The 21096-nt window shown below is 36.2% G+C and overlaps 2 protein-coding genes across 6 annotated transcripts; both read right to left on the reverse strand.

Annotated features, from left to right (window-relative positions):
• Positions 1 to 2915: 2915 nt before the first annotated feature.
• On the reverse strand, positions 2916 to 4025 carry LOC145213441 (uncharacterized). The gene is made up of 3 exons (XM_080081724.1): positions 3543 to 4025; positions 3206 to 3374; positions 2916 to 3096 (listed from the first exon to the last, which is right to left on the reverse strand). The coding sequence occupies exons 1-3, from the start codon at positions 3614 to 3616 to the stop codon at positions 2944 to 2946; spliced, it is 396 nt and encodes a 131-aa protein (XP_079937850.1). The 5' UTR covers positions 3617 to 4025; the 3' UTR covers positions 2916 to 2943.
• A 3117-nt stretch (positions 4026 to 7142) lies between these two features.
• On the reverse strand, positions 7143 to 20634 carry LOC145213440 (uncharacterized). Of its 5 annotated transcripts, none has more exons than XM_080081722.1 (9): positions 19669 to 20634; positions 18802 to 18989; positions 14672 to 18730; positions 14182 to 14398; positions 13498 to 13608; positions 13314 to 13423; positions 12713 to 13039; positions 12216 to 12354; positions 7143 to 9810 (listed from the first exon to the last, which is right to left on the reverse strand). In XM_080081722.1, exons 5-8 carry the CDS (start codon positions 13518 to 13520, stop codon positions 12239 to 12241), a joined length of 576 nt encoding a protein of 191 aa, XP_079937848.1. In that variant the 5' UTR covers positions 13521 to 13608; positions 14182 to 14398; positions 14672 to 18730; positions 18802 to 18989; positions 19669 to 20634; the 3' UTR covers positions 7143 to 9810; positions 12216 to 12238. The 5 variants fall into 5 exon arrangements, with proteins under 5 accessions (XP_079937848.1, XP_079937845.1, XP_079937846.1 ...); XM_080081719.1 differs by having other exon boundaries at positions 7143 to 11925; XM_080081720.1 differs by having other exon boundaries at positions 7143 to 11925; positions 14672 to 18745.
• Positions 20635 to 21096: the final 462 nt, after the last annotated feature.

Consider the following 21096-nt stretch of genomic DNA (forward strand, 5'->3'; position numbering starts at 1 on the left):
AAAAAAAATGTTTATTAGAGCAGTGCATACAACCTTGTTCACTGAAGGGCTGGACATAATCAAACTATTTCAATCACAGGCTACACTGTTCATTGCCAACAGTTCAAAATCCAATGTTCTAAATTGACTGTTCTTCAACATAAATGTTTATTAGCACAATTCATGCAACCTACTTCAATGAACATAATCAAACTAGTTAGATGACAAGCTGCACTATTACACATAAGTAAAACAACAAAGTACAAAGATTAAAACAGTATTTAGGTTGAATAAAATAAACTCATCAACTTACAATGTTCACAGTTGATACCAAAAACATTATCAGGACAAGTGCAAAGATAGTTGAACCCTTCCACACTGTTGCACTGACCGTTGTTCTCACACGGTGATGATGAGCAAGCTGCAATTTAAAAAATAAGATGAATTGTTGACAAAAGGAAACTCCAATAAATTACACTTTCATCACTTGGATGAGTTCAAAGTATCCACACAAAGCTATTTAGAAGACCCATATTAGTTATTTTCTACAGACAATGTTAGGAATAAAAAAAATTTAACCGGTATTTTTTAAGTTTGCACAAATTATACCAAGCTAGGACTCTCTAGCCTTTGAAAAAAATCCATAGCCCAGTAAATTAAAAGGCAACAATTATGTCGTTTACAAGTCAAGCAAGTTATTGGTGATGCTGTGTGGTCAAACAGTTAACAAATACACACATCCAATAACGTACAAATCATACATTCATACAATGTAATGGAAAAAGTCAACTTTATGTTAATCAGTTTACCATTAAGTTGAGAAGCTGTGTTAATTGCAAAAACTTGTAGTGCAATTTCTTGTGGGTCGAGCGCAACCAGAGATTGCCCTGAATTTATGCTTTCTATGTAAAGAATCCCCACTGCTGCCGATTGAAGCGAAGTTGTGAAGAATGTGAGGTTGGTTGCCAACAAAATTTTTCCTGCAAGATAAGAGGCAAAAGTAAAAAATCCAAGTAAACAATAAAGTGATTGTTAGTTGTTAGTTTTATTAACTGACTGCTAGTTGTCTTAAAACCAAAATACTTCTTTAATCAAAACATGTAAACAAAGCCTTAATGGCTTTAATAAAAAACAAATTGCCAGCAATGCACTAAAACATGTTTATTTTATTAAACAGTTTTTAACAACAGAGATTGTCGAAACGTCTGAACGATGTATTCTATATACACCAGTATCTTGGCAGTAATGTTTATGAATAAATTACTTTTCAAGTCTGTATATAGTGTTCCTATGAATGTTTTATTTGAATATATTACGTTCAGTGCCGCAATAAGCGGAAAATTGAGGGGGCAGGCAACGAACTACCAACTTTCCCAAAAACGATTGTATTGTTAAGTGCGTATCATAGATTGGTCGAATGGTCCGATGCGCTTTTCCACTCATAATCTAAAAAAACTGGGATTCGTCCTTGGATTGTACGGCTTCGAATGCCATGAAAAAGTAACACTTGTAAGTCACAAAGTCCATTGTGATAGTATATTGACGTTTTAATCTAAGGCATTGTTTCATAACAAATAAACTCGTTCGACTGGGTGTTTACATGTTAATCTTTCAATCTGTCTACTAAGTTCCAACAAAGATCGTTGTTGCGGTTATTTAGGTTGTTGTATAAATACATCGCAGAAACTTCGTTTTTACCATCGCAATACATACCGATGAAGCGATTTACTGCTGTGCCGGCGCCTTGTCCTGTCATTTGAAAGTAATTCTTAGCTTTGTTGCGAACGAACATGTTTTCGGCGCTGTACGAGAGCCGTTATACGCAATAACGCTGATAGAAAAGGGACCTGGCATGACGACGAAAAAAAAGTGGTTTATTAATGTTATGGATGCAAAAAATCTGGAAATGTGGATAATTAAAGTTTGCTACAGAAATTTTTTATCGAGATGCATTCTCAGTTGCTAAGATGAAACACAAATTGATATAGTTGCAACATGGCAAAATAGTTTGTGAGCAACATTTAATTGTTCAACAAGGAAAACAATCAAATATCACTCATAGAAAAACACAATACACAATTTTTTACAATAGTTTCAGCAACAAGTTACAAAAAATCTTAATAGAAAATATTTTAATACACTCCAATGACATGAGAATATTACTATGCAGCCATTTTTGTGAAACAAAGTACAAACAACATTCAATAGATACACAGTAAACATTTTACTCTCTTACCTATCTCTGTCGTGCAACTTCTTGGGTAATCCGTTCCATACCCAACCATATAACTAACTCCGCTGTCTTTCCCAATAACCTCTCATATATGTTGTTTTACCATGGCCTGGTAGCTTGATGCTTGATTGAGATCTGATGTTTCTTCTGCTGTTAGTGTGCACAAAAATGCTGTGTTCGCTGAAAAAATATATAAGTATATATAATTGATCTATATTTTAGTTATGCTAGTTCATGTTTATTTTGTAAAGCACAAAACAGAACACGACAAATTTTGATGCCCGAAATATATCGGGCTACAAACAAATGCGGTTTTTGCTCAACCAATTTGTAAAACTTTTTTATGCTATTAACCAGATAATTTTGCAAACAAACGGCTTTGGTTGGAATAGCATTTCCACTGTAGAGAAATGGATTATGTAAGTAACTGCATTCATCTGCATTAATAACCCACAACACCCTATGGTGCATGAAAGACAATGCAAAGTAATTTGTCGAAGACCAAAGCACCGTTTTAGAAAACCTGCATTAAAAGAACAGTTGTTCATGCTCTTAAAAGTAATAGACTATTTGAATAAATGATCACTTGTATGAAGTGAGTGGCATTTCAATGTTTTTAACTTCTCTTAAAGCATTGTTTTAAATATAGTGGCATTGGTAACCAAATCACAGGAATGTTAATGAGCCTTTTTTCCAATTACCTCAGTTATTCAATAAAAACAACAGTGACTTTAGCCCACAAATAACATTTTGTTTTTGATTTTTGGCATTGACAGCAGACCATCCGGAGTTTTGGGGGCATTTTGAGCACTCCATGTATCGGAGAAGTTTAGAACAGGAGTGATGTACAAATCGTAATCTCCTGTTAGCTCAGATAATGAAAGCTGAATAAAAGAAACACAAATTTTCAACAAAATCATGATTTAAATATTAAAATGTTTTTGTGCACTATGCAATCTGTTAGCTATTGACATTTAACGTAATAGAACCGACCTGTTCAGCCAATATTTTGTTGTCGTAGATAAATCCTTTATCCGTGTTAATCTTATCAAGACCGAATTCCTGATATTTTGCAACGGCATCACCCAAATAAGATTGCTTATAAGTTGCTTTATGAAGCCAAATCACGGCCAAAACCAGCTCATCGCCATAACCACTTGATCTAAACAAAATATCTTTAAAACTACGCTATCTGTACTTGATACATATACATAATCAGATAAATATTTTTAACACAATAAAACCAATTCCAATATTAGTAAACAACTTGGATTTCGCGCCACAACATGCAGTAATTAGAGAAAACAATTTATACGAACATTAAACTTACGGATAAAAATTTGCTGCTCCTGGTATAGAAAAAACGTCGTATTTTGCCCGATGCGTGTCAAAATTGCGGCGCATGTACTTGGTATTCCTGACTGTCCGTGTTGCCAGTGAATTATACAATACCGATATGTTGGAAATAACTCGAGATGAACTGAATCGGCTTTAACTTAAATTCGCCCAATCCAACCGAATTTGCGAAGTCGTACCAGCACCAAGTTTCTCTACCACGCAAACAGTGGTGCTACAGCCATGGTTGCCAGCTTGCTAATGAATTACTGGCATTAGGACAGGTAATTTATTCCTAAACGTAACTGCCGGAGTACCGGTGTATAATAAAATACATCGTACAGACGTTTCAACAAGCACGGTTGTCATCATCTGTACAGGTTGTTGAAACGTCTGCATAATCTATTCCATTTACACAAATGCTTCGACAGTTATGTAGTGTTCCTAAGGACAAGTATTACTCTTAAAACTGTAAAACTTCCTACTGTTATCTATATTAAATGATACAAAAGAACTTTCTTACTGAGGAACGATTACATCGCAAAATAATTTAGAAAGGCAATTGCACTGTTTTATTGTCCAAATTTTACGAACAACAGTAAGTAAAAAAAAATCAATAAAAGTAAAACAAACAAACAAATGGGACAAAAAAGTTCCGCTCATCCGATAATCCAAGGTATTCTGAAAGTTCGCAAAAACATCAAGGTTCTGAGGGTTGATCTTGGTTTAAAAGCCATTGCACCGCGTCAAGGTGTCAACCCACGCAATGGGTTTCGTCTAAGGCAGTAGAGAAACCCTCGTTCGGTGCAGAACTACAACCGAAAAGAGGAAAAACAGACTGGCGCACGAAAAGCGCAAGCTGAAAACATGGTAATAAAAAGCGATAATGTCAATAACAGATAATAACATACCCCTAAATTTGCGGCTGACCGCCCAAAACTAACGTTAATAACAAATGTTCAAGTTATAAAACACAAACTGTACGAACTTATATTATTGTTACGAAAGTTATGAATGAGTAATATGTAATATGTAAACATGCTTAAAAACATACGCTAATACAGCTACAAAAATACAGGCTATTTGCTTACCATTAAAATTAATTCCATATATTATTACGGTGACAAACTATATTTACAAATCTACAAACAATTATACTTAATATTAACGATGGCAGTCCATAGGGTAGATTACAAAACCTCAAGTAAATATTACGTAACGTGTTATAGGCGCATATGGGATTCCCCTACTATGACGTAACATGTTGGGGGCCCCATATGGGATTTCCCCTACTATGACGTAACGCGTTGGGGGGCGCATGGGAATTCCCCCACAATGACGTAACATGTTAGGGGCTTGGGGACAAATAAGGGAATTCCCCTACTATGACGTAACATGTTGGGAACGTAATGAAACCATGAACGCAAAAATTTGTTTAATTTTTTACATTTTGAAACTAATCTTTAACCCAGAACCTTGTTCAAAAAATCCGTACAAATAATATAAAGGGCCGTGCACACCCTCGATATTATATAATGCGGCGAAAAAAATATAAAATATAAAAAACGAAAGAATAAAAAAATGTAAATAAAAATATAACATAAACGAACAAAAATAAAGAGAAAATAAAAGAGAAGTAAATAAAAATAAAACAAATGCAAAAAAAAATAAAACAAATGCAAAACAAAACAAGGTTCCGCGGTCAACACACCAAAACCACCGGACGACGTGGTCGCACTGTCGGTGTGTCTAAGAAGAAGTAAACAATGACCTTCTTTCACTGAAAAATTGCTGCAATTTTATAAATTATGCGGCAGATTATTTCGCAGATTTATTGAGATTTTAGCTATTATAGAAATGTTTGAACATGTTTGTAACTTGTAGCTGAGAAAATATGTATTACTTATTGATTCTAAGATCGGGGTACAGGGGTTATTAATTTGTAAACCACAGTTTAGGGTCAAATAAGTATTATTTATGTAAGGATTGTCAGATAGGTAACGAAACAATTAAAACAGGCTCATTGCTAACAACCGTTCAAGATATTATGCGTCTTATCAATTATCGGGGGACAAAATGGTTGAATGGCAAACTCAGCAGGTTGGGATTATTCATTTGTATCAGATAATGCGGGTGTTGCAGGATGGTTAACCAAGCGCATTAAAATAAACGTCAGAAAAGTGGTCAATATGACGGTTAAGTGAATAATAATCATCTACATGTGATACATGTAAATGTCACCAAACTGGTCAGGTATGATTAAGTTAACATGTTGGGATTATTTTGACATCAGTTATTTTAGGCAGGTCGTTGGTTTAGTTATATAGTTCAGTAAAACACTTAAGGTCTTCATTATTACGCGATTTAAGATAAAATAAAATTTAGTTTCATGTAGTGCAGTTAATAATTAATACGAGAGTAATATATAGGATCGAATATTGCGAGTTTTTAAGTTGGATATTGTTCAACGTTAAGCTAGAGGTTTGGTAAACTAACCGAGTAAAATTAAGTTTTAAGATATCTAACACAGCTAGCCTAACCATATTTATATCTATCTATTCAAACTAAGCTAGCTTACAAAATTCATATAGCGAGTCTGTCATGCATTTTCGTCGTCCAAATATAAAAAAGCAAAACCCAGTTACGGGAAATGCAAGAAAATAAATTATTAATTGATTACAAATCTATTGACGGAGTTAGTAAAATTAAATATGTAGTTATTATGATTTGGTTGGACGACCTGGGTGAATCACACGACAGACTTCTAACAAAACTTATCAGGAGGAAAGTTGCTTGTTCATTGGAGATGTGGAATTTGGTGGTATCGCAGAGAAGGAGGTTGGATTCCTGTTAAGAAATAAACTATTTGTTGTTGTTTGCTAAGAATATTTGCTACTACCACCAAGATGCCTTTGTGTATAAGAATTTACAAACACATTTCACAAAATATGAATGGAATAAAATTTATGTAAAGCGTGGGATTATTAAACATTCATTTAAACAGTTGCAGACAAATCAACAATATTTAAAACACATCAATAAAATGTTTAAAACTGCGATACAAAGTACTTTTAACTTAAGAGTTGGTTGCCAAAACGTTATTCAAACTATTTATTATCATTTAAACAGTTACCTCGTTCCCTTAATAATTTTGTTGTGTCGCTGGTTTGTCCAGTCCTCTTACTTTCAGGAATCCAACCGCTCCATGGATCCGATCATCGTCGCTTCTTATCCCGTCGTCTCCACTCAGCTGAAGACAAATCAACAATGCTTAAAACACATTAATAAAATGTTTAACTGTGATATAAAGTGACATAACCTTCGGTAGTTGCTAAAAAGTTATTTAAACAAATAATAACAGTTACCTCGTTCCTGTCATGATATTGTTGTGTCGCTGGTTTGCCGAGTCATCTTACTTTCAGAATCCAACCGCTCCATGGATCCGATCATCGTCGCTTCGTTATCCTGTCGTCTCCACTCCGCTGCAGATAAATCAACGATGCTTATACACACATCGTGCAACAAACATGGCGAGTGTCATACGGGTTTTGAAGTCGTACTGCTCCGACGTGTGACGTCATCGAATAGTGACCGCGTTCTGGTTCTCACTGGTGCTTCGGTTCCATTGGATCATGTTGCAATTCCCATTAGATGACATCATCAATGGTTGTGTCACATGCGTGAAAACAAAATAAAACTTATTACTAAATATTTTGATTTTATCGCGATACAAACAAACAAACAAATAGTTTATGCGCGTAAAAACCCAGAACCTTGTTTGGTAAAATCCGCAAAAACAATATAGAGAGTCTGGCCAAACCCTCTATATTGTATAGTGCGGCGAAAAAAATACAATAGAAATAAAAAGAATAAAAGTGAAGTGAAGTAAAGTAAATAAAAATAGTAAACCAAGGTTCTGGGTTGGTCCCTAAACTTTAAACCGTGTTTTTATAACAACAAAATCCAGCAACAACGACGAACCTGTATAGCTTGGCTTCCTCCATCCGCTTCCAGCAACACGTGCTTTTAACGCAGCAAATCAGCTGTTTGACTTTTATATCAACCTCAGCGCCCCTGCAAGTCAGCTTTGGAGTCCCCAATTCTGCGCGCAAATTGCCTGCTTAATGTCACGTGTTTTGACCGACCAATCATCGCCTCGGAAAAAGATCCTTCAAACACCTGTAGTCCCAATCTTTCTGCCTGTGGAGTTTTCGGGCAACGATTAGTTAATCACTTTACCGCGCGTTTTTACCGAACATTCACCTCCTCAGGGACGAAACAACTCTTGGTTTACAAACAGTGGAAAGAGGTGACAACATAATCAAACACTGACTTGTGTCAGGTGATGTCACATAAACATAATTAGGACGGACTTGATTAAAATAAACATGTAACAGTCAGACACCGCATCAATATATTCAGGTCGTTCTTGTGTTCCATCGGAAAAAAATCGACTTAAAACCGTTATTAGGTTAAATCCAATTTGCTGGACAGGGTGGAACACAGGAATAGAATACATGAGAAACTTTGGCCCGCCACCTCATTTTTGTTAAGAAGCCCTCGAACTAAGCATTAAACATTTAATTTTCAGTTACTACGTCACCTTCACCAAATCTTCACGCCTTGGCTCAAAGTGTAGAGAAACACCTTTACACAGGTGACCCACTGATAAGGAGGGAGACTACATAGATCCACGGAACATTGTCACTAGCAGCAATTTGCATGAACAATCTCGTCGTTTTCAACCAGCTGCGTTTTCAACTAGCTGCGTTTTCAACTACATATAAAAGCAACAACAGTTTCAACTGGCTGCCTAACTATCGTTCGCATTGTTATCTCATTTGAAACTGCGTCTTCTTGTTTACAACCTTTTTGCGAAATCAACTACTCAGCTCGGAAACAAAGTGTCAAATACATTTGCAACATTTCACCATGAACAACACAAACACGTCTGCAAAGACGAAGTAGGTTATGTAGAAACAGTGGATGGAATTTATTAAGTCTCCCAAAACCGGTTGCACGAAAAACGAAACATGTTACTTATACATGGTCAGCATGAAGCGGGTTTGCAAGCGAGCTTCGTACATTCAAGCGTGCTGATGTTTTAAAATACACGAGAAAATATCTTGTAGCTGGGTTGGTTATGGATGACTGCACAAAGCTTGTTTAAAACCCGCTTTAACACAACACTGCATCAAACTGCGAAATAATTTTATGAACTTATACACGAAGGCACTGGGAGGTAGAAAAGCCAGATTTATTAATATGGCAAAATCTTGAAAAGGAAACATACCGACACTAGACGGAGCACTTTATGAGTTGACTGGATGAGAGGTGTGTAAATATTTTATTTGGCAACAAAAGTAACTTTTCCTTTAATAATTTTGACTTTTCTAAGTAGTGTTGTTTTGATATTTTGGATTTGACCTCAACCCGGGTTCAAGAAAATTTCTTCTTTTACAAATAAATCAGTAGTAGGAAAAAATGTAAACAAAAATATGCAAACAACAACTGTGCTTTGTTCACCGCCACCGAAGAAAAATGCTGCAAGTTGAAATAAATAACAAGGACTGAAAAAAAATTGCATAAATAAAGTTTTCAAACAACAAAAATATAGAATTCATAATTACAGAGAAACAAATTGAACGAAATAACTTCACAGCAATGATATTATCACGAGGTAGATGGATGTAGCTTGGTTCAAGTCAATTCTTAATTCCCAATTTATTGCATACCACAGTGATAAATTAACTAGTTTTAACTATTTGAGATTGTTGCAAGTTTAAATGTCATCACCATTAGTGTTAATATTTCAAAATGTGAAACTTTTAGACAGGGTTCAATTTTTTCCCCAGACACATTTTGTCGAAATTGATTTTGGTCAATACTAAGTTGAATTTACCAACACTTCTTGTGAATAACTCAAGCGATTTTCCCAACTAATAACAAACTAAAGTTTTGGAATTCAGTATGTAACAAAACAGAATTTGCAATTATTTGGAATCGTCCTATCACAGGAAAGTGTTTGTGCAAACTCCTTTTGTGACATCACACAGTGTCGCGCGACAATATTTTTCCACCATCAACCTGGGTATGGACGATATCAACCAAGCGATCAGAGTATTCTCGTAACAGGGAAACCACCGGTGAATTGTCACTGAGATTGTCCATTGAAATATGATTTGAATCGGTGACAATATTGAGGTCAGTAATGTTTTAGTCAACTTTTTAACACCGCGGTCATTACAATTTCCACAAAATTCCTACAAATAACATCAAAATATTGCAATTATTAAATTTGTACCGGCACCGGTCCGCGTCAACGTTTCGGCCGGTCCGCCAAATATATTACAATTTTATATCTCATTTGCAAAATGCAAGATGTTGAAGGCAGAGAAATCGTGTGGAAGTCAACGCTCTACTTCGCCTTGCAGAAACTTCATTAGAACCGCGTTTAACACGCATGATATCAAACAGACAGCAGTAAACTTCCCATTTAATTGAATTTTTCATACTTTTTTGAACTGCATATTTTTATATTTTTGATGACATTTTGGGTTAATTTTGAAAGTCCACCGGTCCGCAAAATTATTTTTGAAAGTTTACCGGTCCGCAAACTTAAAAGGTTGAGAACCACTGGCTTAATGAGTGTAAATTTGTAAAGTATATTTTATGACGGGCTTCAATTAAACAGCTTTAAAAACCTAAAGTGAAGAAAAAGGTGCCAAAACCAGGGGTTCCAGTACTTTGCCATGACACAAAACACTTGCTGTAAAAACTTGCATACCCGACACATTAAACCATCAATGCTCTGGTGGATAATATTGAAAATACCGTATAAAAGTGTGTGTGGGGGGGAGGGGGGACAAAGAAAACTAGAAGGGTGGCTTCTAGCACATATTGCCCTTGCACATACACTATGATCTATTTTAAAACATAAATATATTTCCTATGCTTATTTTGTATTGGGTCCCATATTAGCCATCGTCTTTTATAACCTTGGTTGTTTCTGCAAGCAAAAACTCATGGGTCCCCACACATGCAAAGTTATAGATAATGCATTTCAATAGATAACAATGAGTAAGTTTGGTATTGTGAAGACAAACACAGTGATTGGTACTGTGCATATTTAAATATGCTATATGGAGTAAAAACTATTTAAATTAAAAAACTCATTTTAGGGGGCTAGTAGGATAACTAATGGAGGTTCAACACACACAAACTTAAAAGTAGGAAACCACAAAGACTCAATCAATAGTACTGCAAAATTTCAGTCCAATCTTCCAACGTTTAAAATTTCAACCACTAGAGGTGTTTTGAGCCACAACTGTTAATGTTTCTGACGTCAAAGGGCTGTTAACAACCCCCGAACTGCAATGGCGCAATAACGATAATTGGCATACTTTACAAGCTATCCAAATTTTAGCCAATTCTGACATTGTTTACAAACTCACCCCTTTTAGGGGGTAAATACTAGGGTTATCCGGACAAACAAAGTGGGATGCACATCTACATAACTATATCTACCATCTGTATAAGTTTCAGCCACATCCATCAAGCATTTGATAGAAAAACAAGTCGGACAAACTTCGGGGGAAAATACCCATTTTAGGGGGCTAGCGGGGTAAATACTGGGGTTATCAACAAAAACAAAGTGGGATGCACATCTACATAACTACATCTACCATCTGTGTAAATTTCAGCCACATCCATCAAACATTTGATAGAAAAACGAGTCGGATAAACTTCGGGGGAAAATACCCATTTTAGGGGGCTAGCGGGGTAAATACTGGGGTTATCAACAAAAAACAAAGTGGGATGCACATCTACATAACTACATCTACCATCTGCATAAGTTTCAGCCACATCCATCAAGCATTTGATGGCAAAACGAGTCAGACAAACTTCGGGGGGGGGGAACATTTTAGGGGGCTAGCGGGGTAAATACTGGGGTTATCAACAAAAACAAAGTGGGATGCACATCTACATAACTACATCTACCATATGTGTAAATTTCAGCCAAATCCATCAAACATTTGATGGAAAAACGAGTCGGACAAACTTCGGGGAAAAAATACTCATTTTAGGGGGCTAGCGGGGTAAATACTGGGGTTATCAACAAAAACAAAGTGGGATGCACATCTACATAACCATATCTACCATCTGTGTAAATTTCAGCCAAATCCATCAAACATTTGATAGAAAAACGAGTCGGACAAACTTTGGGAAGAAAAAAAAAACAAGAAAAAACACACAAACATTTTGAGTAAAATTAATATGTGTCCCCTTCAGGGAAGGGGGCCCATAATAGTCCATCAGTAAATCCAAGCTATGACTCAAATGTTGGTATGTATGTGTCCTTCTGCTACTTTGCAAGCCTGAAATAAGAATACAAAAAGTCATTTGTAAATGAAATCAAAGTTCAAAATGTATATGTGGCTTTGCCAAGCACATACTGGTCAAAAATATTTAGCCCCAAGGGTCAGCCTACACTTGCCTAAGAAAATTGGTTTCCAGGCCAAACATAAACAGCTTAGCAATGTGACTTAGTTGTTTTTAGAAACTGACAATGCCTATTACTTAGGTAAAATATATATGTCTAATAAAACGGTGGATGACTTGTTTTCAGTCGGTCACATATTTGTAAAGTTAAATCCCAACATCCCACCTTTTCTTTGTGTAATTTATCTCCTATTTCCCCAGTTCAGGTAAAGGTTTGTTGCTTAATAACCCTGACTCATCGTTGGACAACTGCTTAGTCACCCACTTTGACAGCAATGACTCATCAGTATTTTGTTGCTCAGCATCTGAAAAAGCAATTGTAAGTTCTTAAAGAGCCAAACAAAATAAATAAAAACCAGCAAAATGCAAAAAATGTTGACACTTCATAATATAAAAAAAGTGTATTCTGAATGTCAATAAATATGATAATAGTAACATATCAAACCAGGCAAAACAGTGGTCATTCTGTTTAAATCAAGGAACAAAAATCAAGATACAAAAAAAGATTATAAGTTTAAATATGTGATAAAATAAAATTATTTCAGAAAACATAAATAATATCTTTCTTAATGCAGGATATTTTCTGGGATCATTACCAAAGCAACTCTAAAAACACCTCAACTAATGGACAAATCATTTGAAAACCGCAGCAACAGACATTACCTGGATTGTTGTGAAACGTCAAAGTTGAAGGATCGTAAAACTCATCACTGAACGGGATGTCAACATTACCAGGAAGCACAGAATCATCGATTATTTCCAGTGTGAATTCGTCGTTTGTATCAAAATACGAGGTTTTATTCAAATCTGGACTTCCAGGCATGGAGGTGGCACCTTTCTGGGTTTGTTTGAGCTCTTCTGCCACCCGATGGCTGATTGTCCAGACAAATATGCAACAGTCGACAGATGCGGAGATTAAGTGAGAGTTGTGGTCGAAAGTGAGGGCAACCGCTACCTCTGAATGCCGGCTGATCATGCAAACACAATCTCCTGCGAGACAAACAAAAGATTCTTGTTAAAAATTTTAATTGGAAAAACAGTTGCAAATACATTAAAGCAATTTAAAAACTGATGCAGAAAAAATGCAAACTTGTAAAAGGCCAGTATTGTGAAATTCCTACCATGAGTAAATTTGCTAGACACACATTTAGTCATTTGACATGAATAAAACATGTTTGATTGAATTTAAGTGGAAATACTTATTAATACTGCATAACTGTAAATTGCTTTTCAATTTTCTCAACAAATGCAAACCAACACTGACCTGTGGTGTACGGGAGGACATAGATGTTTTTATCAACACACGAGGTTGCAACAAGCGTTTTGCACCAAAGATGGCATATTCGGTTAAATTGCAGCTGCACGCAACAAGCACTGAATCATCGATGAATAAAATCCACAGTTAGAATGGCTGGGTTTAAAATTTTGTGGGTTTACCGTTTACTTACTCAACAATGGCCATGTCAGCCATCGAGTGTTTTTCAACATAATGTTGTTCTCGACTGATGTCAGTTGTAGTAGTAGAGAGACATGTCTGTTCCACAGCTCATTAGTCAAAACTGCAATTACAAATCTGATTTAGACCAAGAATTGTCAGCATCAAGATTAAACAATTATGCTCTCTGTTAAACAACATAATGAGACTAAAACACAAAAATCACAAAAGTGGTACAAAAACAAATGAAGCTGAAAACTGGACAGTTTCACTGTGACTGATATATATATATATATATGTATAATTAAGAACGCTTAGGCAAAGTAAAAAGCAATGTACAAAAGAAGGTTCGGAAAAAAGTCAGATTTTCAAATGTTATATATTTGGTTCAAAGGCAAATCACTTAAACGTGTGTGTTTCATTTTCCAAATTTACCCTTGCTAACTTGTATGATTTAAATTCCAGCATTTTAATGCAGTTTATTGTAGTTTGTGTAAATGATACTAGTGCATTGAATTTACATTTTATGTCAACTGGATCGAAATAGCCACACCAGTGACAGTTTACCTCGGGAAACATTGTTGTCCAGATCACAATAAAAAATTATAAAAGACTTGGATTAGATATTCTAGAATTGAAACAACTATTCTAGAATACCTAGTTATACTAGTTTCAACTTCCCTACATGACAGTTTACCTCATGATCTCGGTTTGCAAACTTCACGGCAGTGACGGCAGCAGAATGATCAGCTATCGTGTTGGACGGAATATAATCATCAGTGAACATGTGAACACATCGATCTCTACTCGCGCTTGCAAGCATCGAACCACAGTGAGAATAATCCATGCTTAATATATCCCCGTCGTGTGACGAAATAAATGATATCCTCTTAAACGTCATAAGGTCGTACACACTAAAAACAAATGATTGGTTGTCATAAAAAACACAAAACTACTTAGTCTTAAGGATTACAAAAGAACAAATCAAAAATAACAACTTAAAACCAAATTCCAAATTTACTGTGGCTTGGAAAAACAAGCTAAAATAGGTGCAGCCTAGAAACCAGCGATGAAATTACTGATGCATATTTATGATAAAGAGTGTTTAAATTGTATGCAGAATTCCCTAAAGTGCCCAGGCATAAAGATGACTACAAATTGAATTAGGAAGTATGTTGAATACATACTGCTGGATACTCCCACTCCTGTCACCAACCGCATGTGTTTCACTCCTGTCGCCAACCGCATGTACACCATGCAAAACAACACTGACCGATCTAGAAGAAAACTTTATTCACGCCAAAAACATGCAACAGAATTTTGAACACAAACGAAAACATACAAAATAGGATCGACTAAAATAAGACATTTCATTCACTGAAAGCATGCCGTCTACAAAACACGCCTTCTATTAAAACTATTTCAGCAACCTTACTGTCTGAAGCGATGCAATGTCAAATATTTTCAAGCAGGCAGGTTTGTGAAATAGGACACACATGAACAAATACAGCAATTAGACTACAACTAGAAGGGTGGCTTAGCACATATTGCCCTTGCACATACACTATGATCTATTTTAAAACATAAATATATTTCCTATGCTTATTTTGTATTGGGTCCCATATTAGCCATCGTCTTTTATAACCTTGGTTGTTTCTGCAGGCAAAAACTCATGGGTCCCCACACATGCAAAGTTGAAAATAATGCAATTCAATAGATAACAATTAAAAAAAAAACTGACCCATTTTAGGGGGCTAGTAGGTTAACTAATGGGGTCCGACACACAAACTAAAAAAATAGGAAACCTCAATGACTCAATCAATAGTACTGCAAAATTTCAGCCCAAACCGCCAATGTTAAAAATTTCGACCACTAGAGGTGTTTTGAGCAACAACCATTAATGTTTCTTACGTCATAGGGCAACAACCCCCGAACTGCAATGGCGCAAAAACGTCCACCAAGCAACCCACAAAGTCACAAATGAGTAACTTACAACTGGCTGCCCTTGTAATAATGAGTAACTTACAACTGGTTGCCCTTGTAATACTATTGTGCCACAGAAATCTTTTGTTTGTGGTGCCCAGTAACATACAAATACGTTTTACACTTTGGGGGCCTATGGGGTAAATGTTAGGGCTACAGGGTTGAACACAACAATTGACACCTATAAATGGCATACAAACTATACCAATTTTAGCCAATTCTGACATTGTTTACAAATTCACCCCTTTTAGGGGGCTAGCAGGGTAAATACTAGGGTTATCAACAAAAACAAAGTGGTATGCACATCTACATAACTACATCTACCATCTGTATAAGTTTCAGCCACATCCATCAACCATTTGATGGCAAAACGAGTCGGACAAACTTCAGGGAAAATACCCATTTTAGGGGGCTAGCGGGGTAAATACTGGGGTTATCAACAAAAACAAAGTGGTATGCACATCTACATAACTACATCTACCATCTGTGTAAATTTCAGCCAAATCCATCAAACATTTGATGGAAAAACGAGTCGGACAAACTTCGGGGGAAAAATACCCATTTTAGGGGGCTAGCGGGGTAAATACTGGGGTTATCAACAAAAACAAAGTGGGATGCACATTTACATAACTACATCTACCATCTGTATAAGTTTCAGCCACATCCATCAACCATTTGATGGCAAAACGAGTCGGACAAACTTCAGGGAAAATACCCATTTTAGGGGGCTAGCGGGGTAAATACTGGGGTTATCAACAAAAACAAAGTGGTATGCACATCTACATAACTACATCTACCATCTGTGTAAATTTCAGCCAAATCCATCAAACATTTGATGGAAAAACGAGTCAGACAAACTTCGGGGAAAAAATACCCCTTTTAGGGGGCTAGCGGGGTAAATACTACAGTTATTCGGACAAACAAAGTGGGATGCACATCTACATAACTACATCTACCATCTGTTTAAGTTTCAGCCACATGCATCAACCATTTGATGGCAAAACGAGTCGGACAAACTTCGGGGGAAAATACCCATTTTAGGGGGCTAGCGGGGTAAATACTGGGGTTATCAACAAAAACAAAGTGGTATGCACATCTACATAACTACATCTACCATCTGTGTAAATTTCAGCCAAATCCATCAGACATTTGATCGAAAAATGAGTCGGACAAACTTCGGGGAAAAATACCTATTTTAGGGGGCTAGCGGGGTAAATACTGGGGTTATCAACAAAAACAAAGTGGTATGCACATCTACGTAACTACATCTACCATCTGTGTAAATTTCAGCCAAATCCATCAAACATTTGATGGAAAAACGAGTCAGACAAACTTCGGGGAAAAAATACCCCTTTTAGGGGGCTAGCGGGGTAAATACTTCAGTTATTCGGACAAACAAAGTGGGATGCACATCTACATAACTACATCTACCATCTGTTTAAGTTTCAGCCACATGCATCAACCATTTGATGGCAAAACGAGTCGGACAAACTTCGGGGGAAAATACCCATTTTAGGGGGCTAGCGGGGTAAATACTGGGGTTATCAACAAAAACAAAGTGGTATGCACATCTACATAACTACATCTACCATCTGTGTAAATTTCAGCCAAATCCATCAGACATTTGATCGAAAAATGAGTCGGACAAACTTCGGGGAAAAATACCCATTTTAGGGGGCTAGCGGGGTAAATACTGGGGTTATCAACAAAAACAAAGTGGTATGCACATCTACATAACTATATCTACCATCTGTGTAAATTTCAGCCAAATCCATCAAACATTTGATGGCAAAACGAGTCGGACAAACTTTGGGGAAAAAATACCCATTTTAGGGGGCTAGCGGGGTAAATACTGGGGGTATCAACAAAAACAAAATGGGGTGCACATCTACATAACTATATCTACCATCTGTGTAAATTTCAGCCAAATCCATCAAGGATTTGATGGAAAAACGAGTCGGACAAACTTTGGGTAGAAGAAAAAAAAAGAAAAAAAACAAAAACATTTTGAGTAAAATCAATGTGTGTCCCCTTCAGGGAAGGGGACCCATAAATACATAGTAGAAACAACTTAAACAATTGGTGCAGAAAACATAGGGTTCTATATCTACATAAGTTAGCCTGTTTGAATCAAAACATAAAAATAACAGCTTGAATTTAAATGTAACATGTCTTATCAAATGTTAACTTCTGAGACCAACACAATACACCAAAAATGAAAAACGGAAAGACACAATCCCAGTACTATAGGCACACATGGCTTAAAGAGTGTAAATTTGTAAAGTAGATTTTATGACGGGCTTCCAGTACTTTGCCATAACACAAAACACTTGCTGTAAAAAATCGCATACCCGACACATTAAACCATCAATGCTCTGGTGGATAATCTTGAAAATACCGTAAAAACCTAAATACCTTATAAAAGTGTGTGTGTGGGGGAATACAAAAAGACATTTAGAAATGAAATCAAAGTTCAAAATGTATATGTGGCTTTGCCAAGCATATACTGGTCAAAAATATTTAGCGGCAAGGGTCAGCCTACACTTGGCTAAGAAAATTGGTTTCCAGGCCGAACATAAACAGCTTAGCAATGTGACTTAGTTACAAGCAACAAATTATGTATGCCATTCTAGTCTATCACCCTGGTTTCAAACATTTCATAATGACAAAAAACTCACTATCATGGTAATGGATCATTTGCAAAAATATTCAAACCTAAAACCATTGCTTTTTTAATGTCCTCATAGACCAGGGATGGCGAACCACTGACCAGTCACGAAGTGACCCGTCACGTGAATTTCAGTGACCCACTTGTAGTTTTTTTAGTGACCCAAATTTAAATATTCATGCGAATCCTTGTTTTCACACATGAATTTGGTAAAATCAAGTGCCAGGAATCGTATTAGCTCGGATATGACTGCTGCGTGTATTAAGCTGAAAACTATCTAGGATTGTAAGACTTGCAGAGAAGATGCAGCAACATGCTTCTCATTGACATGTAATAAAATAAGTGACCCACTTTGTTTTCTTTCCGAATTATAATCTCATGTATGACCCATTCAACTGAAAAGGTTCTCCATCCCTGTTATAGACCAAAGTAAATACTAGGGAATGGCCGCACTGAGCCAGAACCAGAGTACTTGCTACCGAGAACTGCATATTTTGGTGCTTGGTGCTCGGCCGAGCAGTTGCACAAACTCACCCGAGCATTAAATTTGCATATATATGCCCATGCATACAAAACTAGTGTTCGAAAGGGTATCCTAAAACAAAAATCACTATAAAGGATTAGAATACAAACAAAACATGTAGGTGTCATTTACAGTATAGTTACCTTGCATAGCTGTTCGAAATTGCAAGAACAACATTTTTGTGTGCATACGCTGGTGGATACTTCTAAACATGCAGCAAAAGCACTGTATGTTGTCGCCTATAGGAGTTTATTGCAATGATTCCTTCCACCGCCTGCATCCAGCAAAGACAACAGCTCACATGGAAAGCGAATTGAACTTATGTGGCCACCTGCAACATATACAAAGAGTAGTAGATAAAGCAAACAAAAAATGTTTAGCGAGAAAATGTGTTATGGTACTATTCGTCAAAGATCCACCAAGGACCCTCTAAAATATTTGAGGACACTGGTTGAAGAACCTACATGTGCCAAGAAACACTCAACTAATGATTTTTACCATGAATAAATTAATCTGCCTTACAATGCATGGTATGTACCTACAGCCCCATCGTCTAACTGTGTCAAAAACTATTATATACATACACATTTTTGCTTGCTACTGAGGCTTTTACTGATACCGGGCTCTCTGTCATCAAAAAGTCAACCAGCAGTATCATGTCTCATTCGAAGAGCTTTATAGTGGAGAAGAGTATGCTACTCCAAACCATGTAGCATATATATACATTAAAAAAAAGTCTTGTACTGCATTTGGCACACACCTTTTTTCCCGGTACAATGTTTAAATTGTTTTTACAAGTTTGGTAACATTCCCAAGTGATAGGACGTATATTACAATTTTTGACTGGTTTACTGTGGACTTAAAAAGGATCACAACACTTCTTCTGCAAGGAAGGGTGCTGACCAATGTAATTGTACTTGTGGAAATACATGCGTTCTCCAAACAACATTCATTACCCTTATCAGCAGCAACTCGCTCTTTATCTGTTAGAGAGTCAATTGGTAAAATACCTTGTTTTTGTGTTGGATATGTCTTTTTGTGGCATTCAGTATCCAGTGAGACACCTACACTACACTTTTGCATCTTAACAACTTTTAATCACAAAATAGGGCACATAAAATATAGATAATAGAAGCAGTATCACAAAAATATCTGAAAAATGAACCTGTTTTTTATTATGACCCTGCTTCAAACAAATTACAAAAGGCAAGCACAAAATGAAGAACAAGTAAGGTACTCAACAAGAGCTTTCATTTGAGCTATTACTCAACTTTCTAGCTAGTGCGCTCTTCAAGATATGAGCTTTTAAAGTTGTCGTTACACATGAATGCACATTCGCATACCCCCAAACTGAACCCCCTGTTTTTTAAAAACATGAAAAAACTGTAATGAGGTGATTGAGATGCTGAATGTTGTTTCAAAGTCTTGGATTAGAAAGAAAAACTGCCTCAGCCTTTCAAGCCCATAAGCTCCATCTTGGCCCGACAGTGATATGAGGTAGGTGACAGGCAAAAGAAAAATAGAACCCAATCATGTCATAATTTGGGCTGGAGTAGAAGACATGTTTTGGATATCATTTTCTCGTTGCAATTTAGATCTTTGGATTGCGTTTATTATTAATCCTCTAGAAATATAACACAACATAAGGTACACGGTAAATTCGTAAATAAAATCGCATAAGGCCCAAAACCTTCTTAGCAAACTGTAAAACAGGGTCATCGGCAACGACGTTTCCAACTTAAATTGAAACTCAAAACTTTCAGAATATAATTCCAAAACCGAGTTACCAAACGATTTTGTCTTTAATCTTCATAATTTTGCGACAAAACGACCAAAAACAGTCTCAATCAACTTTGAAGATAAAAATTTTCGCCACGTCTGTTTACAAACAGCTGATTGATGACGCAATGTTTATTTTCACAGTTGTTCAATAAATATGTTTCGCGCTCAACATTTTTCGAAAATAAATGCATATTAACGAACTCCTTAACTGTGGGTTCCATCGAGGCGAAAAAGTTTAACTTGTAAATCACTTTTGCAGCAAAAAGACGCACTACTATCGTTCTTAGGCCAATGAAACGGCACTTCTTTATTTGAGTTTGCATTCGGCAAAACGTCATCACGCGATCAATTTTTTCAAAAAAGAATTTATTACCCATTTATTGGCACAAAACAAAATCGGACATAGCAAGCAGTAGCTCAATTTCGGCACTGGAAACTTCTGAAAAATTTTTACGTCATAACTAAACACTGAAATCATATTTGCCAAACTCATGAATTATTGCGTCACGTTAATTAGATTCAGAAAACTTCACTAATAAAGTTTTTCAACAACTGCGGAAAATTAAAACACAAAATATTATTCTAACTCCAAAAGTGCAATTTTTCCCCAAATTCATGCCGCAATTGATAACAAAGTATTTTTTATGGTATCACTT

This window comes from Phallusia mammillata, chromosome 2 (assembly GCF_965637545.1).
Source record: "Phallusia mammillata chromosome 2, kaPhaMamm4.hap1.1, whole genome shotgun sequence".
Classification (NCBI taxonomy): Eukaryota; Metazoa; Chordata; class Ascidiacea; order Phlebobranchia; family Ascidiidae; genus Phallusia; species Phallusia mammillata.

Coding starts and splice junctions, on each gene's coding strand:
- LOC145213441 (XM_080081724.1), bottom strand. CDS start 3,616: ATGCGCCGCAATTTTGACACGCATCGGGCAAAATACGACGTTTTTTCT. Junction 3,375..3,542: donor GGAGCAGCAAATTTTTATCC/GTAAGTTTAATG, acceptor TATTTTGTTTAG/ATCAAGTGGTTATGGCGATG. Junction 3,097..3,205: donor ACAAAATATTGGCTGAACAG/GTCGGTTCTATT, acceptor TCTTTTATTCAG/CTTTCATTATCTGAGCTAAC.
- LOC145213440 (XM_080081721.1), bottom strand. CDS start 13,520: ATGGCTGACATGGCCATTGTTGA. Junction 13,040..13,313: donor TGTCCTCCCGTACACCACAG/GTCAGTGTTGGT, acceptor TTTGTCTCGCAG/GAGATTGTGTTTGCATGATC. Junction 12,355..12,712: donor GACGTTTCACAACAATCCAG/GTAATGTCTGTT, acceptor TTGCTTTTTCAG/ATGCTGAGCAACAAAATACT.